Genomic DNA, 18746 nt, shown 5'->3' on the forward strand with positions numbered 1-18746 from the left:
CAGTCTCAATTTATGCTTATCAGCTGGAGCTGGTGAACGTGCCGTGGCTTTACAGCTCATGTGCCTGGTATTATTACTCTGGGCCAATCCAAGAGATGACATAAATAAATCACTGCTGTATCCTACATGTCCTTGCTAGCAGAGAGACTGCTGCTCTTTCAGACCGAAAGACTGCTCATTTTTCACATTTTTCGGCCTTTTGTATCTGAATGACTGTAAACTGTCTACACTCTCTGCCCATTTTCCTACTGGACTGTCCATTGCTTTTCCATTTTAATGGGTTGATAAGGGCTACATCCTCCTCTCCACACAAAACCTTGATCTCTTCTATTTTCCCAATGTTTTCTCCTGACCCGTGATTAGTCTTGTAACTGCTTCAAGTAGATGCTTTGTTAAACCAATTTCAAATCTGGATGCAGTCACACTTACCACTCTTTGTAGAAATCAAGATTTTTGGAACCAAATGTGAAGACAATGGACTACAGGTGGAGCGAGCTGCCGTGGAGCCGCGGCAAGTATTTAACCTTCCTGCGTCTGTGGACATTAACAGTGGTTCCCTGGGAGCCCAGAGAGGCAGTTTTCAAAGGTTCTCCCAGCACCATCGTTTCTCCCCAACCCAGGTGTGTCCCTAGATTGGGAGCCACCTGAGGGGCAAAGGGACACACGGTTGGTCCCCTGAACCCCTCATGGTGGGTAACTGGGACTCTAAGAGCATATTATGCACCTCTCTTCCCAACTCCTCCTGGAATGCCGTGTTGGAAGTGGGATTTGTACCATAGCAATAGACAAACTTTACAAATCAGGGCTTCTCTTGCATGGAGAGCTGGATGTTACACACTTTTTTCCAGCACACCACCGATCTGTGGTATCGTAGGCACGGTCACCTCCTGCATCACCTCTAGCTGTGGGCTGCTATTCCTCTTCATGGACGGCTCCAGTCAGAAAACTCCTTCTTATGCAGACCTGGTAACATAGGTCCTGATTCTGCCTCCTAGAATCAGGGTCAACAACCTTTTCTGTAAGAGGCTTTGTGGACTATTTGGTCTCTGTTGCAACTTTTTGACTCTGCTACATAGTCTTCTTGCTTTTTTCATCAACTGTTTAAAAACGCAGAGCCATTTTCTTCTCAAGAGATGTGCATAAACAGGCAGCAGGCTTTGGCCTCCCAGCGGTGGTGGCCAAGCCCTGCTCAAGAACAACATGGTCAACAGAACACAAGGCACTATGGGAGCCACATACCATCCTTCCCATATCTGAAGATGGTTTTCACACACCCCTGGGTCTTTTCTTCTCAAGCCTAGGATTCTGCCAAGGTTGCTCCTAAAGGCGATTCCAAATCCAAGTAAGGTGATTTAGGAGTGTTTCTAGAATGTGCTTGACTGGGTTTCTGTACCTGTGGTGGGGTTGATCTATAGGCTCAGTTCATTAACTGGAAAAGGTACAGACACCTGGACTGAGGTCAGTCAGGTGCTCTGGCCAATTCAGGAGCATCACAGAATCCCTAAGAAGCAGAGCTCAGGGGGTCTAGCCACATGTTAGCTGTGTGATATAGGGTAAAGCACTTAACCTTTCTGGACCTCTGATAGAATAAAGAGAGTTCCAAATTCTTACATGACCCACCGAGAGTCATGGTCTCTTTTTCCTCACCTTGAACCTAAGTAGGCTCTGTGTCTGCTGAAACAATAGAAGATGAGAAAAGTAATCATGTCAGTCTTAAGACACTGGGAACTTCCGTTTCCTGTTTGGAATACTTAGCCTGGGAACCCGGCTGCCATGCTGTGGGTGAACCCAAGCAGCACTATGGATGGTGTGTGTGGAGCAGAGCCAGCACCCCTGACTGAACTCACGGCTGACAGCCAGCACCATCGTGTTGGTCAGGTGAGAGAGCCACATTTGAATGGGCTGTCTGCCCCATGCAGTGGCCACGTGATGCTCCAGGGAAAAGAAAGGAACCAACAGAGCTGACCATTGCCCACATCACAGATTCAAAATCAGAACAAATGACAGCTGTCATTAAGCTTCCTAGTAGTTTGTTACACACCAGAAGACACCCAGAATGGGGCCTCAGAGCCCTACCTCCCTGGGCTTTTGTTAGGATTAAGTGACACACCATGTACTTAGCTCAATGCCTGACACATAAAATGTCCTCAATGAATGGCAATTATTCCGGAAAAAAATACAGCTCCTTAAGTTCCCTTCCACATACAGGGGAAATGTTTCACCTCCTTATCCTAGGGGTTTTGCTTCTAAAGCCAAGCTTTCTAAAGAGGCTGACACTTTTTATGGCTTTTTCAATAAGTGAGATGAAATGAAAAGCACTTAGTACAGAGTAAGGCATATAGTAGTTGCTCAGGAATGTCAAAAATCCTTCCATTTTGATGCCCAGAAACCTCCATAGAAGTTCTATCTCCACTCCCAACCCATCTCCAGCCCACCACGTAAACCACTGCATCTGGGTGGCTCTGCCTTATCCCCAAACTCTCCGAGAACTACCCATTTCATTTCAGTTCAGTTCCTTTGTATCCAGGCGGACATGGGGACTCCTCGATTCAAGGGAGGCCGACGGTTGTGGTTAGTAAGAAAACTGGATGGTACTGAATAATGGAGAGCTGGTCTACATGCTCTGGGGCATGTGCACTTTGTGCATAAAGGACCAAATCCATGAGTTCTGCCAGCTGTGGTAGGAAAAGCAAGATTCTGATCGTGAAAGATTCACGTTTGGAAGTAAGTCGGGACCCCCAGGTCCCTTGCCACAAAAATCTTGTCTTCTACCATCACGAAGGACTCATCTGTGAAGCTCGATTAAAACACGGTCACCAGGGCACCTGGGCGGCTCAGTCTGTTAAATATCAGACTCTTGATACTGGCTCAGGTCACAGTCTTGCAGTCATGAGATTGAGCCCCAGGTCGCGCTCTGCGCTAAGAGCCAAGACTACTTGGAATTCTCTATCTCCTTCTGTCTCTCTGCCACTCCTGGTGTCCTCTAGCTCTCTGCCTCTCCCCCACGCATGCATGCACACACACACTCTTTCTCTCTCAAAAACACGTAAACTTTAAAAAATAAAAATAAAGCATGGCCACCATGGCAAAATGAAGATTTTTAAACCAATCACTTTCATTCATAGATGAAACAGCAGAATCATGGCCGTTTTCCAGTACCCGAGATGGAAACAGAATGCTGGGTTGGTAACAAAAAACAAAAACAGAAACAAAACCAAACCCCACCATGATGTATCAATCCCAGCAGGCACGAGCTGCCTACATTACTCAGCTGTTAGGAAGATGGCGGCAGCCGTGGGTACGCCCAATACACACCTGTGCTTCAGTTCCAGTGGTCCCTGATAGGATTAGCCACCCCCCTCACTTAAATGATGGCATGTTCAAATTCAAGGCCAGAAAATGGAGCCACAGTTTTCTGAGGCAGATTTTCAAATAGGAGGCTGTAGTTCTCAGATAAGGTACTGGGGGGGAAATAAAAGAAAAAAGTTTTTTTCCCCATTGAAGATTTATGAGCAATATAATGAGGCATTTATAAAACAAGCCAATAAACCAAAATGAAAAACAATTTTGTTTCTCTCTTCCTCTCTTAGAAAATAGAATCGATTTGTCCTCTTCCCATTAACCAGATCAAAATGGTTGCAACTCATGAACATACGTTAGTGGTTCAGAGATGTGGTTGGTTAGAGCCAGCTCTCTGGAGAAGAAAATGCTCGTGGTTGTTTTTTGCATGATCAGACAACTAGGTGACACGTCACACCTACAGCGTGTCTCATGGAGGTGGTCATCGCTCCTACAGTGGGTTTCCGTTTGCCATAGCGCCCCCCCCAACTCTGAAAGCTTGCTCATTTCCTGATTCCCTACTTGCATTTTTGTTTCCATACTGGATAGAGAGAGAAGAGAGCTGGGAAAGAGGAATGGATGGAGGAGGGAGCATAAAAATGTGCCAAAGTGATAAAATGAGTTTAAAGCTTCCAGAAACCTTCTAGAAACAAACAAAAAACAAGTTCAAGAAGGGAAAGAGGAGAAAAGTGTAAGACTGCAAGAATGTAAAACTTTGTGGAAAATGGCTCAATGTGCTTCCCAAATAATTCTATGAGACGAAAAGATACCCTTGAATATAGGTAGTAGTGTGCAAGAAAGGGCCATGTTGGTAGCTAGTGTGGACGTTTGTAGAATCTCAGGTTTCTGGGTTAGAGCAATGAAGAGCCCTGGATCTGAAACCACCCAGGTGGGGAAAAAGAATGGGAGAGGAGAGAGGGAGAGTCCACACTGGGTGAAATTATAAACAGATTCATGTGAGAAAAAGCAGATGCTAGTATGCCAGAGAGGGCACACGGAGTCAGAGGAGATCCTTAACAGGAGTGCTGGGAATGCAGCATGGATTTAGAACCTGAGGCCAAGGCCCATTCCCCCATCAGTCAACATTGTGAGAACTACAGACAGTCCTGGGCCCTATATTTCAAGAGAGATGTGGAGCCTGGAGAACATTCAGGAAACACCACACCAACAATGAGAGAGATACACAGAAGGCTGACCATAATGACTGTCCACTCCCTGGGACGTTTAGGGGGGCCAGGAGATGCAGGAATGCTGGGCACATGTGGCCCTAGGAATGGAGGAATCCGTGCCTGGCCTGGTTCAGGCAGGAAGCCCACTAGCAAGGCTGCATATGGCCTTGTGGGTATGGTGTCCTAGAGTTCAGTGGCCAAGCCCGCAGACCTGATTATCACAAATGGGGTACAAGTGTGCAGAGGCACAGGGGCCGCAGACCTCAGGTGTCTGGATGGAGACTAAAGCTGCCTGGCTGGACCTGGAGGATGGCCATATCTGGCCACAAATAGCCTCAGCTGTTTACACCCCTGAGCCAAACAAATGACGTGTGCCCTGCACACTGGTATGATGTGACAAGGGATAAGTAGCATGCCCACAGGCAATATGGTGGGGATGAAGGGTAGAGGAAGGGCTGAGAAACCAGCTCCACGCAGATTTCCTCAAGTACAGAAAGTACTCACATAAAGGGAAATACACACAACAGCAAGACTGTCCACAGCATACACCAAGCCTCTTTTTACTTTAATGGCTTCTGTCCAAGCTTTGGAGACTCACAGAAATAATTAGGCCAATTGAAATTGGGGCCAACGGAAAAGCCGGGCAGCCAAACATCGCTGCAGCCTGGGTCACCATAACAGGTGCTGGAACAAAAGGCCAGTGGGAAGTAAAGCAAGCTGGCACAGCCATAGATGGAGGTTTATTTCCAAATCAATCAGTCGCGTCTAGTTGAAAACAAGTGAAGGCTATCATCCAGGGAAGCACAGGGACCATCTCTGCTCCTGCTCCTTGACTGGCTCTATTCTCCTGGACAATCCAGCCCAAAGGGCTCAAATGAACGCCCCTAACTGTTGTTAACAACCTGGAAATCCCAGGATGAAAGACCACTTGCCCATCAGATAGGGGACACTCGCCAACCTGAAGGATGGTGTCGCCCGTTCTTTTTTTCTTTTAAGGTATTTTTGAGAGAGAGAGAAGACGGGGGAGGGGCAGACAGAGGGAGAAAGAGAATTCCAAGCAGGCTTTGTACGGTCAGTGCAGAGCCCAATGAGGGGCTCAAACTCATGAATCATGAGATTACGACCTGAGCTGAAATCAAGAGTCGAATGTTTAACCAACTGAGCTGCCCGGGGCCCCCTGGTGCTTCCCATTCTTGAACCAGCCCCCAAGACATGGAAAGCTGTGATTTAAAATGGGCTTAAAGCAGAATGGCCCTTCCCTGGAGTCTGAGGATGGATTTGAGGAGGAGAAGAGTGGGAAGAGGAAGAGGTGGGAAAGGTGAAAGAGATGACACACTGCTGAGTGTGGAGATGCATTCAGACCACACCTTGCCTCGGTTTCCCCCCAGGAGCTCTAACAAACTTGGCCACTGGCAGAAGCTGGATATCAAGGCAAAGGAGGGCATGGAGCTGAGCGCCTCCTACTTAACACCTTGGTGAAGGGAAGGGGAGGTGAGCTGAGACCTCTAAGAAAGATGGAGACGAGACCTGGATCTCTTTATCAACAGCATAGTCAGCCTGGGGCCATGCCAGAGTTTGAGCAGGGCCAGTTCTAGACAGAAGGGCCCACTGGGCAAAGAGGACTTCTGAATGTTTTAAGAGCTCACTTTTTTTCCCCTCGCTTCCTCCTCCTTCCCCTCTTTCCTCCCTCTCTCCTTTCCTTTCTTCCTTCCCTCCTTCCTTTTACTTCTACATAAATGTTGATTGAGTACATAGTCTGTTACTGGCATTATTATGCTAGATGCCAGTAACAATCATCAGCTGTCAGTTTAGCTGCCCACTTCGGACTGTCACTGGTGTCCAGCATCATAATGCCCACAGCAGGTTCTCAGTTCCTGTCCCTCAGAACACCACCAGCTACCATTCTAGTCTACTCCTTTCTCATTCCCGGGCACTCTGCTGACACATACAGCTGAGCCCTCTCCGGCCCAATGTGGAAATCAGCTAGGGTGACAAACTGCTCTGTACTTTTGGCAGGTCACAAATGATATAGAGCTTTCAGCTTTGTCCCCTCTTGTCATCCGCACTGTCCTTACTCTAGAGAGGCCCCTCACTGCTGTCTATCAGGATCTCCCAGCTGGTCTTCTTGATGGAATTCAACTTCAACCACTCGTACCAGCCCTGTGTGCTTGTATTCACATCCTCCTCTACAGGGAGGGAGGCAAAGGCAGAAAGACAGGGAAGTAAAACACTGGCACATCCCTTGGAACGTTCCCCTGGCAGGAGAAATGCATATAAGCATTTGAAATATACTATGGGAAGTGTTATAATCAACACACTTCTATGAGGTGATGAAAACACACATTAAGGAAGCAATTAAATCAACTGGGGTAGGTAGGAAAGCCAAAGAGGGAGGAGGATGTGGAGCTGGACTTTAAGAGAAGAGCAAGAGTTCTCCAGGTGGGCAAAATTTAGCATGTGAGGCAGAAGGTGAAGCATAAACAATGGGTTGGGGGGTAAGAATATGGAATAATGTGGTAAAGGCCAGAGCTTCTCTGCGAGGTGAGCACCAGAGGCAAAGGCGAAACATGTGGAGAAGTGGTTGGTTATAAGGAAGGGGCTGAACATGGATTCAAAGATTCTATACATTCTATGGATCATGACTTCATTCTATAGGAAGGAGGAAGCCATCAGAGATGTTTTCTAAAGTCTTATTAAGATATATAATTCATGTTCCAAACATGTAACTCTTTTAAAGTATACAATTCAATGGTTTTTAGTGTATTTAGAGTTTGCAACCATCACCACAATCTAATTTTAGATTATTTTCGTCACCCTAAAAGAAGCCTTGCGCCCAACAGTAGCCATTCCCATTTTCCACCACTAGTGCCCCATCTGCCCCTAGGCAACCACGAATTGACTCTGTGTCTACAGATTTGCCTATTCTGGACATTTCATATAAATCCAATCACATGATATATGGTCTTTTGAGATTGGCTTCTTTCACTTAAAGGACAACAGTTCCAAGGTGCATCCATCCATGTTATAGCATGTGTTTGTACCTTAATCTCTTTTTAATGGCCAAACAACAGTCCACCGTATGAATAGGCCACATTTTGTCTATCCGTTCATCAGTTGATAGACATTGGGTTGTTTCTACTTTTTGGCTATTGTGTTCAAGGTTTTATTCCTTACCCTCTAGAAGACTTAGTCAAGAGTACATTTCCTGAAGCCCAAGCAAGTAGATCAGCAACTCACAAAAAAAAGTCTGCATCAGTGGTAAACTGGTTCTCAAGACACATGTGACTCATCCCTTACATCTGGATGTTCTTCTTGCTCTATTTGGACTGTCCACACATTTACTGGACCACAGTCTTTAAGTGCTGTGGGTGTCAGAGCAGGTCACAGTCTTGCCCTCAAAGAAATATATTGAGGGTGTGGAGCTACAATACCAAAGCTGTCACAATGCCATCCTACCTCCTGGACTTCACCATTCCTATAGCTACACTAGAATGTGCTCTGCCCTCCCCTTGAATCACAGTAATGCTAAGAAATGAGGGACAAGAAAAGCATGGCTGCCAGAGAAGCAGCAGTGGAGAGAGAAGCAGAAAGGTCCCCAAAGTCCAAGCTGGCTTCCAAAACTTGATGAATTACTGTTTGGAAACCGAGGAGGAACAACAGAGCTCTAGATTCACAGAAGATGAGAGTCAGTGCCCTGGGGGGTAACTGGCCTGCCCTGGCCAGAGGTGACTGGCCAAGCCCTAGATGTGGAGAAGAGTGAGTGGGTCAGGCTCGGAGAATCCTCAGTGCTCCAAGGGAGTCTTCTTTATTTGTCTCCCCCAACCTCCAAAGACAGCAGCATTTAAAAGATGGGCAATGGGGGGTTTCTGGGGCGGGGGGGCTCAGCCAGTTAAGCCTGACTTCAGTTTAGGTCATGATCTCCCGGTTCATGAGTTTGAGCTGGCTCTGAGCTGATTCTCTGCCCCACCTCTGCTTGCTCTCTCTCTCTCTCTCTCTCTCTCTCTCTCTCAAAAATAAAGAAACATTAAAAAAATTTTTTTAATAAAAATGGGCAATGGGCCTTGTAGGTTAAGTCCTACAGGAGCTTAGCAGAATTTCAGGACTCAAACAAAAAAATCCCCTCCCCCAAAAGCTACTGTCTTGAGAATCAGAATCCCCTGCTCCTGTATCCAGAGAGACAGAGCCAGCCTTCGGAATCTGCAGTGTAGTGACCATACCCTGGAGTTGCACCCAAAGACTAAATGACATAACATATGGAAAGCAGTAGGGGCCCACGATGGCTAACCCAAAGAGTCAAATGAAGGACAGCTTCCCTAACTTCTCCAAGAAAAGCCTCTCTTGTCCTTCACCTACATCCTCTTTCTCCAGACAGTCTGCGAAGATCCAATGCAAATGGAAAGTACCTTAGGAGAAGTGAACATTCCAACCCGCTTCTGAAACAACCAGTTCTACTTCAATTTCCCCATCAGCATATCAGGCGACTAAAGTCACTGACACTGCTGTCACCAAGAGGAGTACAGGTCATTGAGCCCATGTCTGACACCTGGCTTCATCAACACAGCATTCAGACGGCATTGTGGCCATACCTGGTAACTGTGCTGGTTCACAGACTGCAGATGAAAATGGCCTCTGAGCACGGAACAAGGAAATCCTGACTGCTACCCGCTCAGGCCCGGCGCCCCTCACTGCTTTACAGCGACTCCGACTGTATGAAAAACAAGTTACACACATGGAAAGAAAACAGATGGGCAAACATGGGAAGCCCAGGTAGTATTCAGTTACTTAGAAACACAAATTAGGAGAAAAGAGCAATAGAAGGTTGTTTTAGAAGTGTTTCCATCCATTTTTAAGCAATATTTTGCAGTGATGTGAGGCAGAAAGGAGGCTCTAAGGGCTCAAGGATGGTTGATCCAGAGTGGTTGCTACTGACCTGCCCTAGACACTGGCCTCAGAAGGGAATCCCACCCATGTCCTGGAGTCTGGGTGCTCTCTCTTTTGAGGGTGAGTCCCCCCCAGGCTCCCAGCTCCAAGCTGAACCACCATCCCATCAACCACTCTCCCAGAACCTGAATGCACTGTACCTAGACTTGGGCGCCACAGGACCAGCATGGAGAAAAGCCAGGTGGAAGGTTTGGGCTGAGCCTGGAGCCCCAAAATGACAGCCCTTGGCCTAGGAGGGACCTGGGCTCTGGATGCAGAGGGGAAGCCAAGCAGGACAGGGAGACTGGGACCTGTGACTGGGATGGCCAAGCCAAGCAGAATAGAAACTGGGGCAGCAAGAAGAGGGAAGGGGATAAGAGAGGAAATCAGAACGTCTGAAGGGCCAGTTAAGCCATAGTCCCACAGAATTCTCCTGTTACATCCTCCTGTAGTGTTGGTTAGGAGAGTGGGTGACCAAGACAGGAAGAATAAAGAGATTTTGTGACTTGGCTTCCAAGAGGAAGTGTGAACAGTTCCCAGGGATTTGGATTACCCCAGAGTATCCTAAAGTAGTCTGTGGTCCCTGGGGAGGGACTCAAGAATAGCCTGTCACTGCAGCCACGGACGTCCCAAAGGCTGGCTGGCAGACAACAAATGCTACCCGTTCACCAGACCACAGCAACGACAATCTTTCCTGGAGGTAAGAAAGACTGCAAATACCAACAACCCATATGTACAGCACGGGGAACACCATGCCAGATACTAAGACAATGCACATCTTATAAAAATGACAGATCTATGAGCTCAGATGCCACACCTGGTTTGTTTTTATAATTTCCATCTTCCCAAGTTTTCTAAGACTGTCCAGCAACCCAATAATCCACATAAGTGAGTGAAAATGCCCACTGAATAAACAGTAAGGGAACGTTTTTCAACTGAACTGGCTAGCCGTCCTCGTTAGTATAGTGGTGAGTATCCCTGCCTGTCAACTGAACTGGCAAGAAGTGAGGGTGTGGGGGAAGACATTACACACAGAGTTTTGTTTCCCAAGAGAGCGCCTGGGCGGGAAAATAACCGATTTTACGTGATTTAGTTCTGTTGTGAAAGGGGAAGTCGCTGCCAAATGCACTTCAGTTCTCCGCTCTTGCCTAATAGCAGATATCTGAGAAGGAAGGTGCCAAAAGTATAAACCAGAACAGATCTTGAAATTACCTTTCTGAATAAAACCAAAAGTTCAAAAAGTCAAAAGAGCTGGCAAGAGCTCAGAGAAGAAGGAACAAATGTTGCTGGGAAAGAAAATAGCGCTGAAGCAATCTGAGTGTGGTTCTATGTCTCGTGAGGACCAGGAGAGGAGCGAAGCTGGGGGCGGGGGGGGGGGGGGGGGGGGGGGGGGGGCGGCACCGGGGGCAGTCGGGGGTTGGGAGCTGACAGGTCTCCAGCATCACCTAAATCCCTACAACTGGATTCAGCCTGATACAACTTTGCCCCTTTTAAGGTAGCAAAGGTTGGACCACACTCCAACCATTGCTTTTTTTTTTTTTTTTTCTTGAAAAGCTCTTGCGATTTTTCTAGACCTGAGCTGATGTCAGTGTGGCATGAGCTCATCTGCACACCCGTGCTGGTGTACAACGAGAAAACTTCATCTCGGCTTGGCGATGAAAGAGAGAGGAAGCCAACATGACAACGATCCTGCCTAAAGTAACCTAATATTGCACAAATGTTTGACTACAACTCACTGGTTGTTTGCAATGGGCATACTGAATTCCAGCAATTATTAACCTGGCCAAAGTCAAAAAGTAAGCTAATGAGGGGAGCTGTTATTCTGAAAGTATAAGGTTTCAGTTTAGCAAGAGAAAAAAAGTTCTGGAGATCTACGGTACAACAATGTGCAGACAATTAACATTACTGTACACCTAAAAATGGTCAAGGTGGCCCATTCATGCGGGGGTTTTTACCACAATAAGAAAATAAATAAAATTGCCATTTCTAAGTTAAAAAAAATAACCGAATGCATTATTCATTCCATGCCCTGCACATGGCTATAACCACAGTATTCCGCACTAACTGAATTTCCTATCACAAAGAGAGAGAAAGAGAGAGAGAGAGAGCATGCTAGCTAGCTAAAAAAAGAGCTACTCTGATTTCAAACTCAACTTTAAGTTCCAAACAGAACAAATAAGGAGACTGGAAAACCCAAACGGGTTCAATTTCTGTTACAACCACTATGCCAATACTTACATGGCAACGTCAGCATTTTTACTTTATAAATCTTTTCCTGGTAAGTTTCAGAGAGGTGATGCAAAGCTACCAGAATGACCACCCTGGGGCAGCCGGGGATGGGGTGATGTCCGCCCCTGCCTTGAGTTAGCCCCTTACCACCTCCTCTGGCCAAGCCTTCTGCAGAGAGTAAGATTCACGCACTGCACGGTGGCTCAGATGCCTGATGGAGCCACCATAATTAGGCGTTGTGTTCGGGTTTTGACTATTACAGAACTTTAGACGAGCATGTGAGTGGGCTCCCAGTCTAGGAATTACCATTTTCTGTTCAACTAGCACTTCTGTATTCGTTTGCTAGGGCTGCCTTAACAAAGTATTCATATTAAGTGGCTTAAAACAACAGATACTTATTGCCTCGCAGAGGTTTCGACAGCCATATGTCCGAAATCAAGGTATCGGTGGATTCAGTTCCCCCAGAGGGCTCTGAGGAGAAGCTGGACCATGCCTCTCTCCTTGTGGCTTACAGACACATCATTCCAATCCTCCATCTGCACATGGCCTTTTCCCATGCTTCTATGTTCACACAACCTCCTTCTCATAACAGTACCAGTCAAATGGATTAAGGACACACTTTCCTGCAAAACGACCTCATCTTACCTAAATACATCTGCACAGACCTATTTCCAAAGAAGGTCACATTTTAAGGTACTGGGAGTTAGGATTTCAACATATCTTATTGGGAGGTTCACAATTCAACCTGTAACAGCTTCTCAAAAGATGACCACCAACCAGCAGCACCAGCAGCACCTGGAAATTAGTTTAAAATGACAATTCTTGGGTCCCAGACCCACTGAATCAGAAACTCCAGAAGTAAAGCCAAATAATGTATACCTTAACAAGCCTTCCAGGAGATTCCAGGAGTGATGCACACTGTGTTAAACCATATTGCACATTAAAAAAATTCATTTTTGGGGTTCCTGGGTGGCTCAGTTGGTTCCATGTCTGACTTCAGCTCAGGTCATGATCTCACGATTCATGAATTCAAGCCCTGTATCGGGCTCTGTGCTGACAGCTCAGAGACTGGGGCCTGCTTCAGACTCTGTATATCCCTTTCTTTGCCCCTTGCCTGCTGCCCCTCCCCCACTTATGCTCTGTCTCTCTCTCTCTCTTGAAAATAAGTAAATATTTTTTAAAAATTTTAAAACAAATAGTTTTCAATGATTTTAAGTGTGACATTTGATGCCACCTAAGTGTGCATCGTGCCCTTTCTGGGCTATCTCTACTATCTATTACACACTGCTTCTCCCACAGGGGTGATCAACTAATCCTCACATGCGGCCCTCAGACAGGTTTTATTTATTTATTTTTTGTTTCTGACGACTATGAACTGCCAACATTAAAAGCCTAGGTTACCGACTTTTCTTGAAAAGAAAGCTTGCAAGATTTGGCAACACAAGATCCAAAATTCCACATGGCAACAATCAGCTGACTGGTGGCGGCTGCCCGTTGAGGCGGGGCGTCGGGGTTCTGGCCGAGCCACAGTCCCACTATTCCGGATGCTGCCCAACCTGAGGTTTCATGCAGGCGACACTCGCTCACGTATCTCACCTCTCTGACCTCAGCGGTTGGGCCTGAACTCCTATCTGGATGGAGGAGCGTTAGAAAAATGCATCATCATCCACAGCCTGAAGTACTTTGCTGTTTCTATGCAGTAAGTTTAGGAATGAAATTCCCGAAGCCGGTGGCTCTGATGGGCAGTGACATTAAGTTCTGAGAGCTCAGCTTCCCTTTCTACCAGGTAACAGGTTATGAAGTGACTCAAATACTGACGATCAAAGTTTTACGGTGGCTTGCCCATGCGACAGCGCAGGCTGAGTCACAGCACAGTAAGAAGAGAGCTTCGTATTGGCACGGCTTCATTAGGGGACAGCGGGACGTGGAGGCCATGAAATCTGGATGAGACATCACCACGTCTCCTTTGTGTGCGTGCTGTGTGGAACAGATCAGCTATGAAACAAATGATTCTTCCCCAGTAAAACTGAGGCAGTCATTCTTTAAAGCTATTTTCAAGGCTTACAGAATTCTTGTGTGTGTGTGTGTGTGTGTGTGTGTGTGTGTGTGTGTGTGTATAAATTTAGAGGGGGGAGGTGCACGGGTGCGGAGGGGGGGGAGGGAGAGAGGGAGAGAGGGAGAGAGAGAGAGAGAGAGAGAGAGAGAGGCACCTCTCAAGCAGGTTCCACTCTCAATGTGGACGGCGCCCAACGTGGGGCTCAATCCCACAACCCTGGGATCACGACCTGAGCTGAAACCAAGAGTCAGACACTTAATCGACTGAGCCACCCAGGCACCCCATAATTTACAAAATTTTTGAAGGGCAGATCCTGGACTAGGATTTAACAACTGTGCCTTTGACACAGACACCAACTAGTTTCTTTACAAAAGACAGAAAAGATGCCACTTCTGTACCTCACCCAGGTCATGGGAGGCAGTTTGCTAAAAGGGGAACAAAGTGGTGGTTTGGAATCTCTTCCCCTCAGCTGTATGGACGGGTCTAGAGTGTGCAAATGACAACTCACACATATAAGTGGGGTAGGGACACGTTTTCAAGGAGCGAACAAGCTTCATAGAAAGCCTGAAGGAAGCACTGTATCTAGCAGGGAGATCATCCCAAAGCAATAAATCAAATAAATACATTCACTGAAAGATTACTGAACCAGAGGATTTGGACAAGTAGTTACTATCATTTCATAGGGCTATTTTCTCACAAATCCTCAAAGTTGATTCTCTCCTGAGCCACCCTATACCTCAGCATTCTTAAGAAAGAAAAGAGGAGGGGGCCTGGGTGGCTCAGTCAGTTAAGTGTCCGACTCCAGCTCAGATCATGATTTGGCGGTTCGTGAGTTCGAGCCCCATACTGAGCTCTGTGCTGACAGCTCAGAGCCTGGAGCCTATTTCAGATTCTGTGTCTCCCTCTCTTTCTCCCTTGTTCACACTCTGTCTCAAAAATAAACAAACATTAAAAATTTAAAAAAAAAAGAGAAGATGAAATATGTCACTGATGGCTAATCTTCCCTTAAAGCTGTTAGAATTTAGAACAATGATAATTTCCTCAAAGACAAAGATGACTGTGTCTTCCAGGTGGACCTAATATTTTGAGTAATCTATTGAAAATTAAAATACTTCTTCATGGCAAAGTAAATATACAAATGGGTCAGGCTTGTGATATTTAAACCAAGATTACACTTTCCCTCTGACTGTGTCAGTCAGGGTTCTCCATAGAAACAGAACCAGTAGGAGGTACAGATACATACATGGCAAGAGAAGTGATTTATTCTAAGGAACTGGCTCCCATAATCATGGAGACTGACAAATCTCCAGATCTGCAGGGTGAGTGACTGGACCCAGCTGGAGACCCAGGACAGCCAACAGTTCAATCCAGTCCTAAGGCAGGAAAAAGCCAACATCCTAGGCTCCAAGCCCATCAGGTAAGAGGAATTCCCTCTTATTCGGGGTAAGGTTCCATTTTGTTCTGAGGCCCTCAACTGATTGGATGAGGCCCACCCACCCAGGGGGAAGGCATCTGTTTTATTCAGTCTACTGATTCAAATGCTCATCCAGCAACACCCTCACAGGAACACCCCAGAATAATATTGGATCGAATGTCTTGACACCCCAACTGACACATAAAAGTCACTGACATTTGCCAGTGTGGGTGGAGCAACTGGAACTCTCAACCTTTGCTGAAGGGCCTGCTATCTGGTGCAGCCACTTCAGGAAGCAGCTCAGTACTTTTCTTATAAAGTTAGACATGCAGTTATGTGTGAAGCAGCAATCCCACTCATGGGGATTTACCCAGAAGAAATGAAAACTTAAGTTCATACAGAAGCCTGCAAGTCAATGTTTATAGCAGCTTTGTTCACAATCCTGAAATACTAGCAACACCCCAATGTTCTTCTGGAGCTAAGAGGACGACAGGCATCCACGCAGAATACCACTCAGCAATAAAAAAGGAGCAAAGCATTCATGTAGGAATCTGGAAAGTACCTGTGCTGAGTGAAAGAAGCCAGTCTCAAAAGACTGGGTATTTTCTGATTCTATTTCTATAGGGCATGTTTGAGAAGACAGAACAGCTCAGCAGTGACCAGGAGGTAGGGGGGCCAGAGGTGTGTGCAACTCTAACGGAGGTAATGGGATTATTTCGAATCCTGATTTGGGTGGTGTTTACACAAATCTAAACGTGTGTTAACTTCCACAACCCTCCCCCGACATCAAACTTACCGTATGAGATTTTAAAAATTGTAAAAATCAACTGGTGTAAAAAGCAAAACAAAACAAAAAACTTAGATATCACCCAATTTATGCATAGGATAAATGGACCTAATGGGAAATCCCTAATGTCTATGGGATGGGGGTCAAGCAACAGAAGCTGAATCCAGAGCACGCACGGGCAGGTGGGAGCCAGAGGGCTCAGCATCACCCAACACTTCAGTGCATAAAGATGAGACATTCCTGAGTCACTGCGCACAACCTCCTAATTCTCTGAAAAAGCAAAACAGCTGTGATTTGTAACTCCCCCCTGCCAAGGAATTTCATATTCACAATCTTTTTAAACAGCCTTAGGAAGAGGAAATGCAGGCTTACGGATGGTCAAGGGATTGGCCTGGATTTTGATCTCAGTTCTGTCTGGTTCATACGAGTCACCGCATAAAGCTACAGCAAGGATTATGCTCGGGCTCCTCGCTTCTCCCTGCCGCACCCCAGCAAGGCCCCATAATCCCCTGTGCTCTTAAGACCCTGCTCTTCCTTAAAGCAGGGGTTCTCCTTGGGGAGAAGGCGGGTATTTCGGCCCCCAGGAAACATGTGGCATTGTCTGCAGGGGGTTAGTGTTCACAGACAGCAGGCAGGGGGGTCCCGGCATCTAGTGCGTCGAGGCTAGAAATGTGGCTAAATATCTTAGGATGCACAGGACAGCCCCTAAAACAGAATTATCCAGCCCCAAATGTCTCTGGAGCAGAGGCTGGGAACTTTCTGGCTGAAAGGAAGAAAGGAAACATATCCATGCATCAGATACTGCATTAGGTACTGTCAAATTCTTAATTCACGTATTTCCTCAAGACCTTGCCGAGATAGCTATTATTAACCCCCGATTTCTAGTTCAGAAAGTTGCTGCTAAGACCTACTTAAAAAAGTGCTCCCACACCAGAGACAGATGAGAATCTGTAGGCAGCCCCAGCCCCTCTGACGGCAAAGCCCAGGGGGTCTGCAGTGTGATGTCCTCAGGGCTAGGCTGGGCCCTCCAACAACCTCTTTCCCTCTGTCCCTTCCGGTCTCAAAAATCGCCTCCTGGCCCTAACTGGTCTGCAAAGAAGGGGAGCTGTTTGGCTGGCCGAGGACAGATGTAAGTTCTAGGACAGATGTGAAGTCCGGCGGCCCCCGGAAACGAGTGGGGCCTGTCATCACTGAGAACCACCCAGGATTGTCGGTCACCTTAGCTCCTGCTCCACACACGGCTCCTGCCTTTATCTCCGGGAGCAGCCCAGACACAGGACACATTCCCAGCCAGGCTCCCTGGAGCGCTTCCTCCCTCCCACTGCCCTAGCCTGTCTCTTCACAAGGAGAGGAGGGACAAGGAAAGCAGGGGCCCGGGAACAGGCAGACACAGTGCAGAACACCACACTGCGACCAATTTCCCACAGCAACATCCTACAAGCAGAGCCTACCTGAGAAAATAAGCAAAACACTTTAAAAACAACTTTTATAAATTATATTTTAAAAAATAATAGTTTTTAAAAAATAAATCAAAAGAAGTCCTATAATCACCTCTTAGTGATTCTGTTTCACTTTTACACTTTCATATAATTAGTGTTGACAATTCCAACGGCTGAAAATGGGGGTGGGGGAGTTAAAATCAGGGGACGGGGAAAAGAAGTAGAAAACTACAGGGAAGGCAGAGGAACAGCAAGAGGAGGAAAAGAACGTAAGCTTAAAGTGTATCATAAAACTGAGCAGACAGATGGCCTCATGACAAAAGAATAGGAGCCCCAAGATTTGAGGGTGTCCTTGCAAGGTGGGCAGGACCCCATTCATGGAAGGTGGCCTGGGAATCAGTCCAGGAAACTGCCTCAGGGCAGGCGGCTCCTGCTCTTCTCCAACCAGGCAAAGCAGAGTTACTTCCGGACCAGGCTCAGGGCTGAGCAGTCCAGCTGCAGGGAAGCCTTGGGCCGACCTCACCCCACCCGATGGCCCCCCCACGCCTCCCCCTGACGGCGGCGCTCACAGTTCCAGAATCAGGATGACGTCCGTCTTGTTCTCGTAAACCTCGTGGAGGGTGATGACGTTGGGGTGCCGGATCTCCTTCAGGATGCTGACCTCCCGCTCGATGTCCTCGCGGCTCACGCCCCGCCGGCTGGATCTGGTCCTCCTCTTCTTGATAAACTTGGCGGCATACTGTAGACCCGTGCTTTTCTCCCGGCATTTCTTCACGACTGCAAACTGCCCACTGCAGACAGAAGAGGAGAGGTTGCAGGTCATTTCTTCATTGCTCACTTGAAAACAGAGGATTTTGTTGGACCCTATTTCCCAATGCAAGTCACCAGGAATGGAATCCATGAACAAAAATGGAGTTGGTTATGTTTATTTTAGTTTGGCTGAACAGCCCCCTCTGGAGTAGGTGTAATTCCTCAGAAGAGCGCCCCGCCTAGCAGAAGCTCAGGGTTTACACAGGTCAGAGTAACCAAGCACCATCTTATAGAATTTGATGGTACCGCGGGGCAGTGACCAGATGACTTTCACCTGTTGACTTTGCCTTCTTCAGGTGGGGGTTGTTTTAACAGAATCTTAAGAAACAGATTTATCCAGTTACATTCCTAGGGTTACCAGCATGGAAGTGGGCAAGTGAAAACAATAGTTGGTAATTTAGGGTCTAACAGATTTGAGCAAGGATGTGGCATGGGGAGGAGGGGCTGTGGAACTGCCAGTAGGAAAGTCCACAGTGTGGGAAATAACAAATAAGCAGGCATATTTCTTAGGACATTTCAGTTTCATTAAACCTGTTTCTTTACGGGGCACCTGGGTACTCAAGTCAGTTGGACGTCCAACTTT

General features: G+C 46.9%; 1 protein-coding gene across 1 annotated transcript in view; it reads right to left on the reverse strand.

Moving 5' to 3' along the window:
* The window catches only part of DAPK1 (death associated protein kinase 1), a 470647-nt gene that overhangs the window by 355193 nt on the left and 96708 nt on the right, over nucleotides 1-18746 (reverse strand). Inside the window, 1 exon segment of the mRNA XM_029919672.1 lies at nucleotides 17923-18144. Within this exon segment, the coding sequence (XP_029775532.1) occupies nucleotides 17923-18144 (222 nt within the window).

The sequence above is a fragment of the Suricata suricatta genome, chromosome 13 (assembly GCF_006229205.1).
Source record: "Suricata suricatta isolate VVHF042 chromosome 13, meerkat_22Aug2017_6uvM2_HiC, whole genome shotgun sequence".
Lineage (NCBI taxonomy): Eukaryota > Metazoa > Chordata > Mammalia > Carnivora > Herpestidae > Suricata > Suricata suricatta.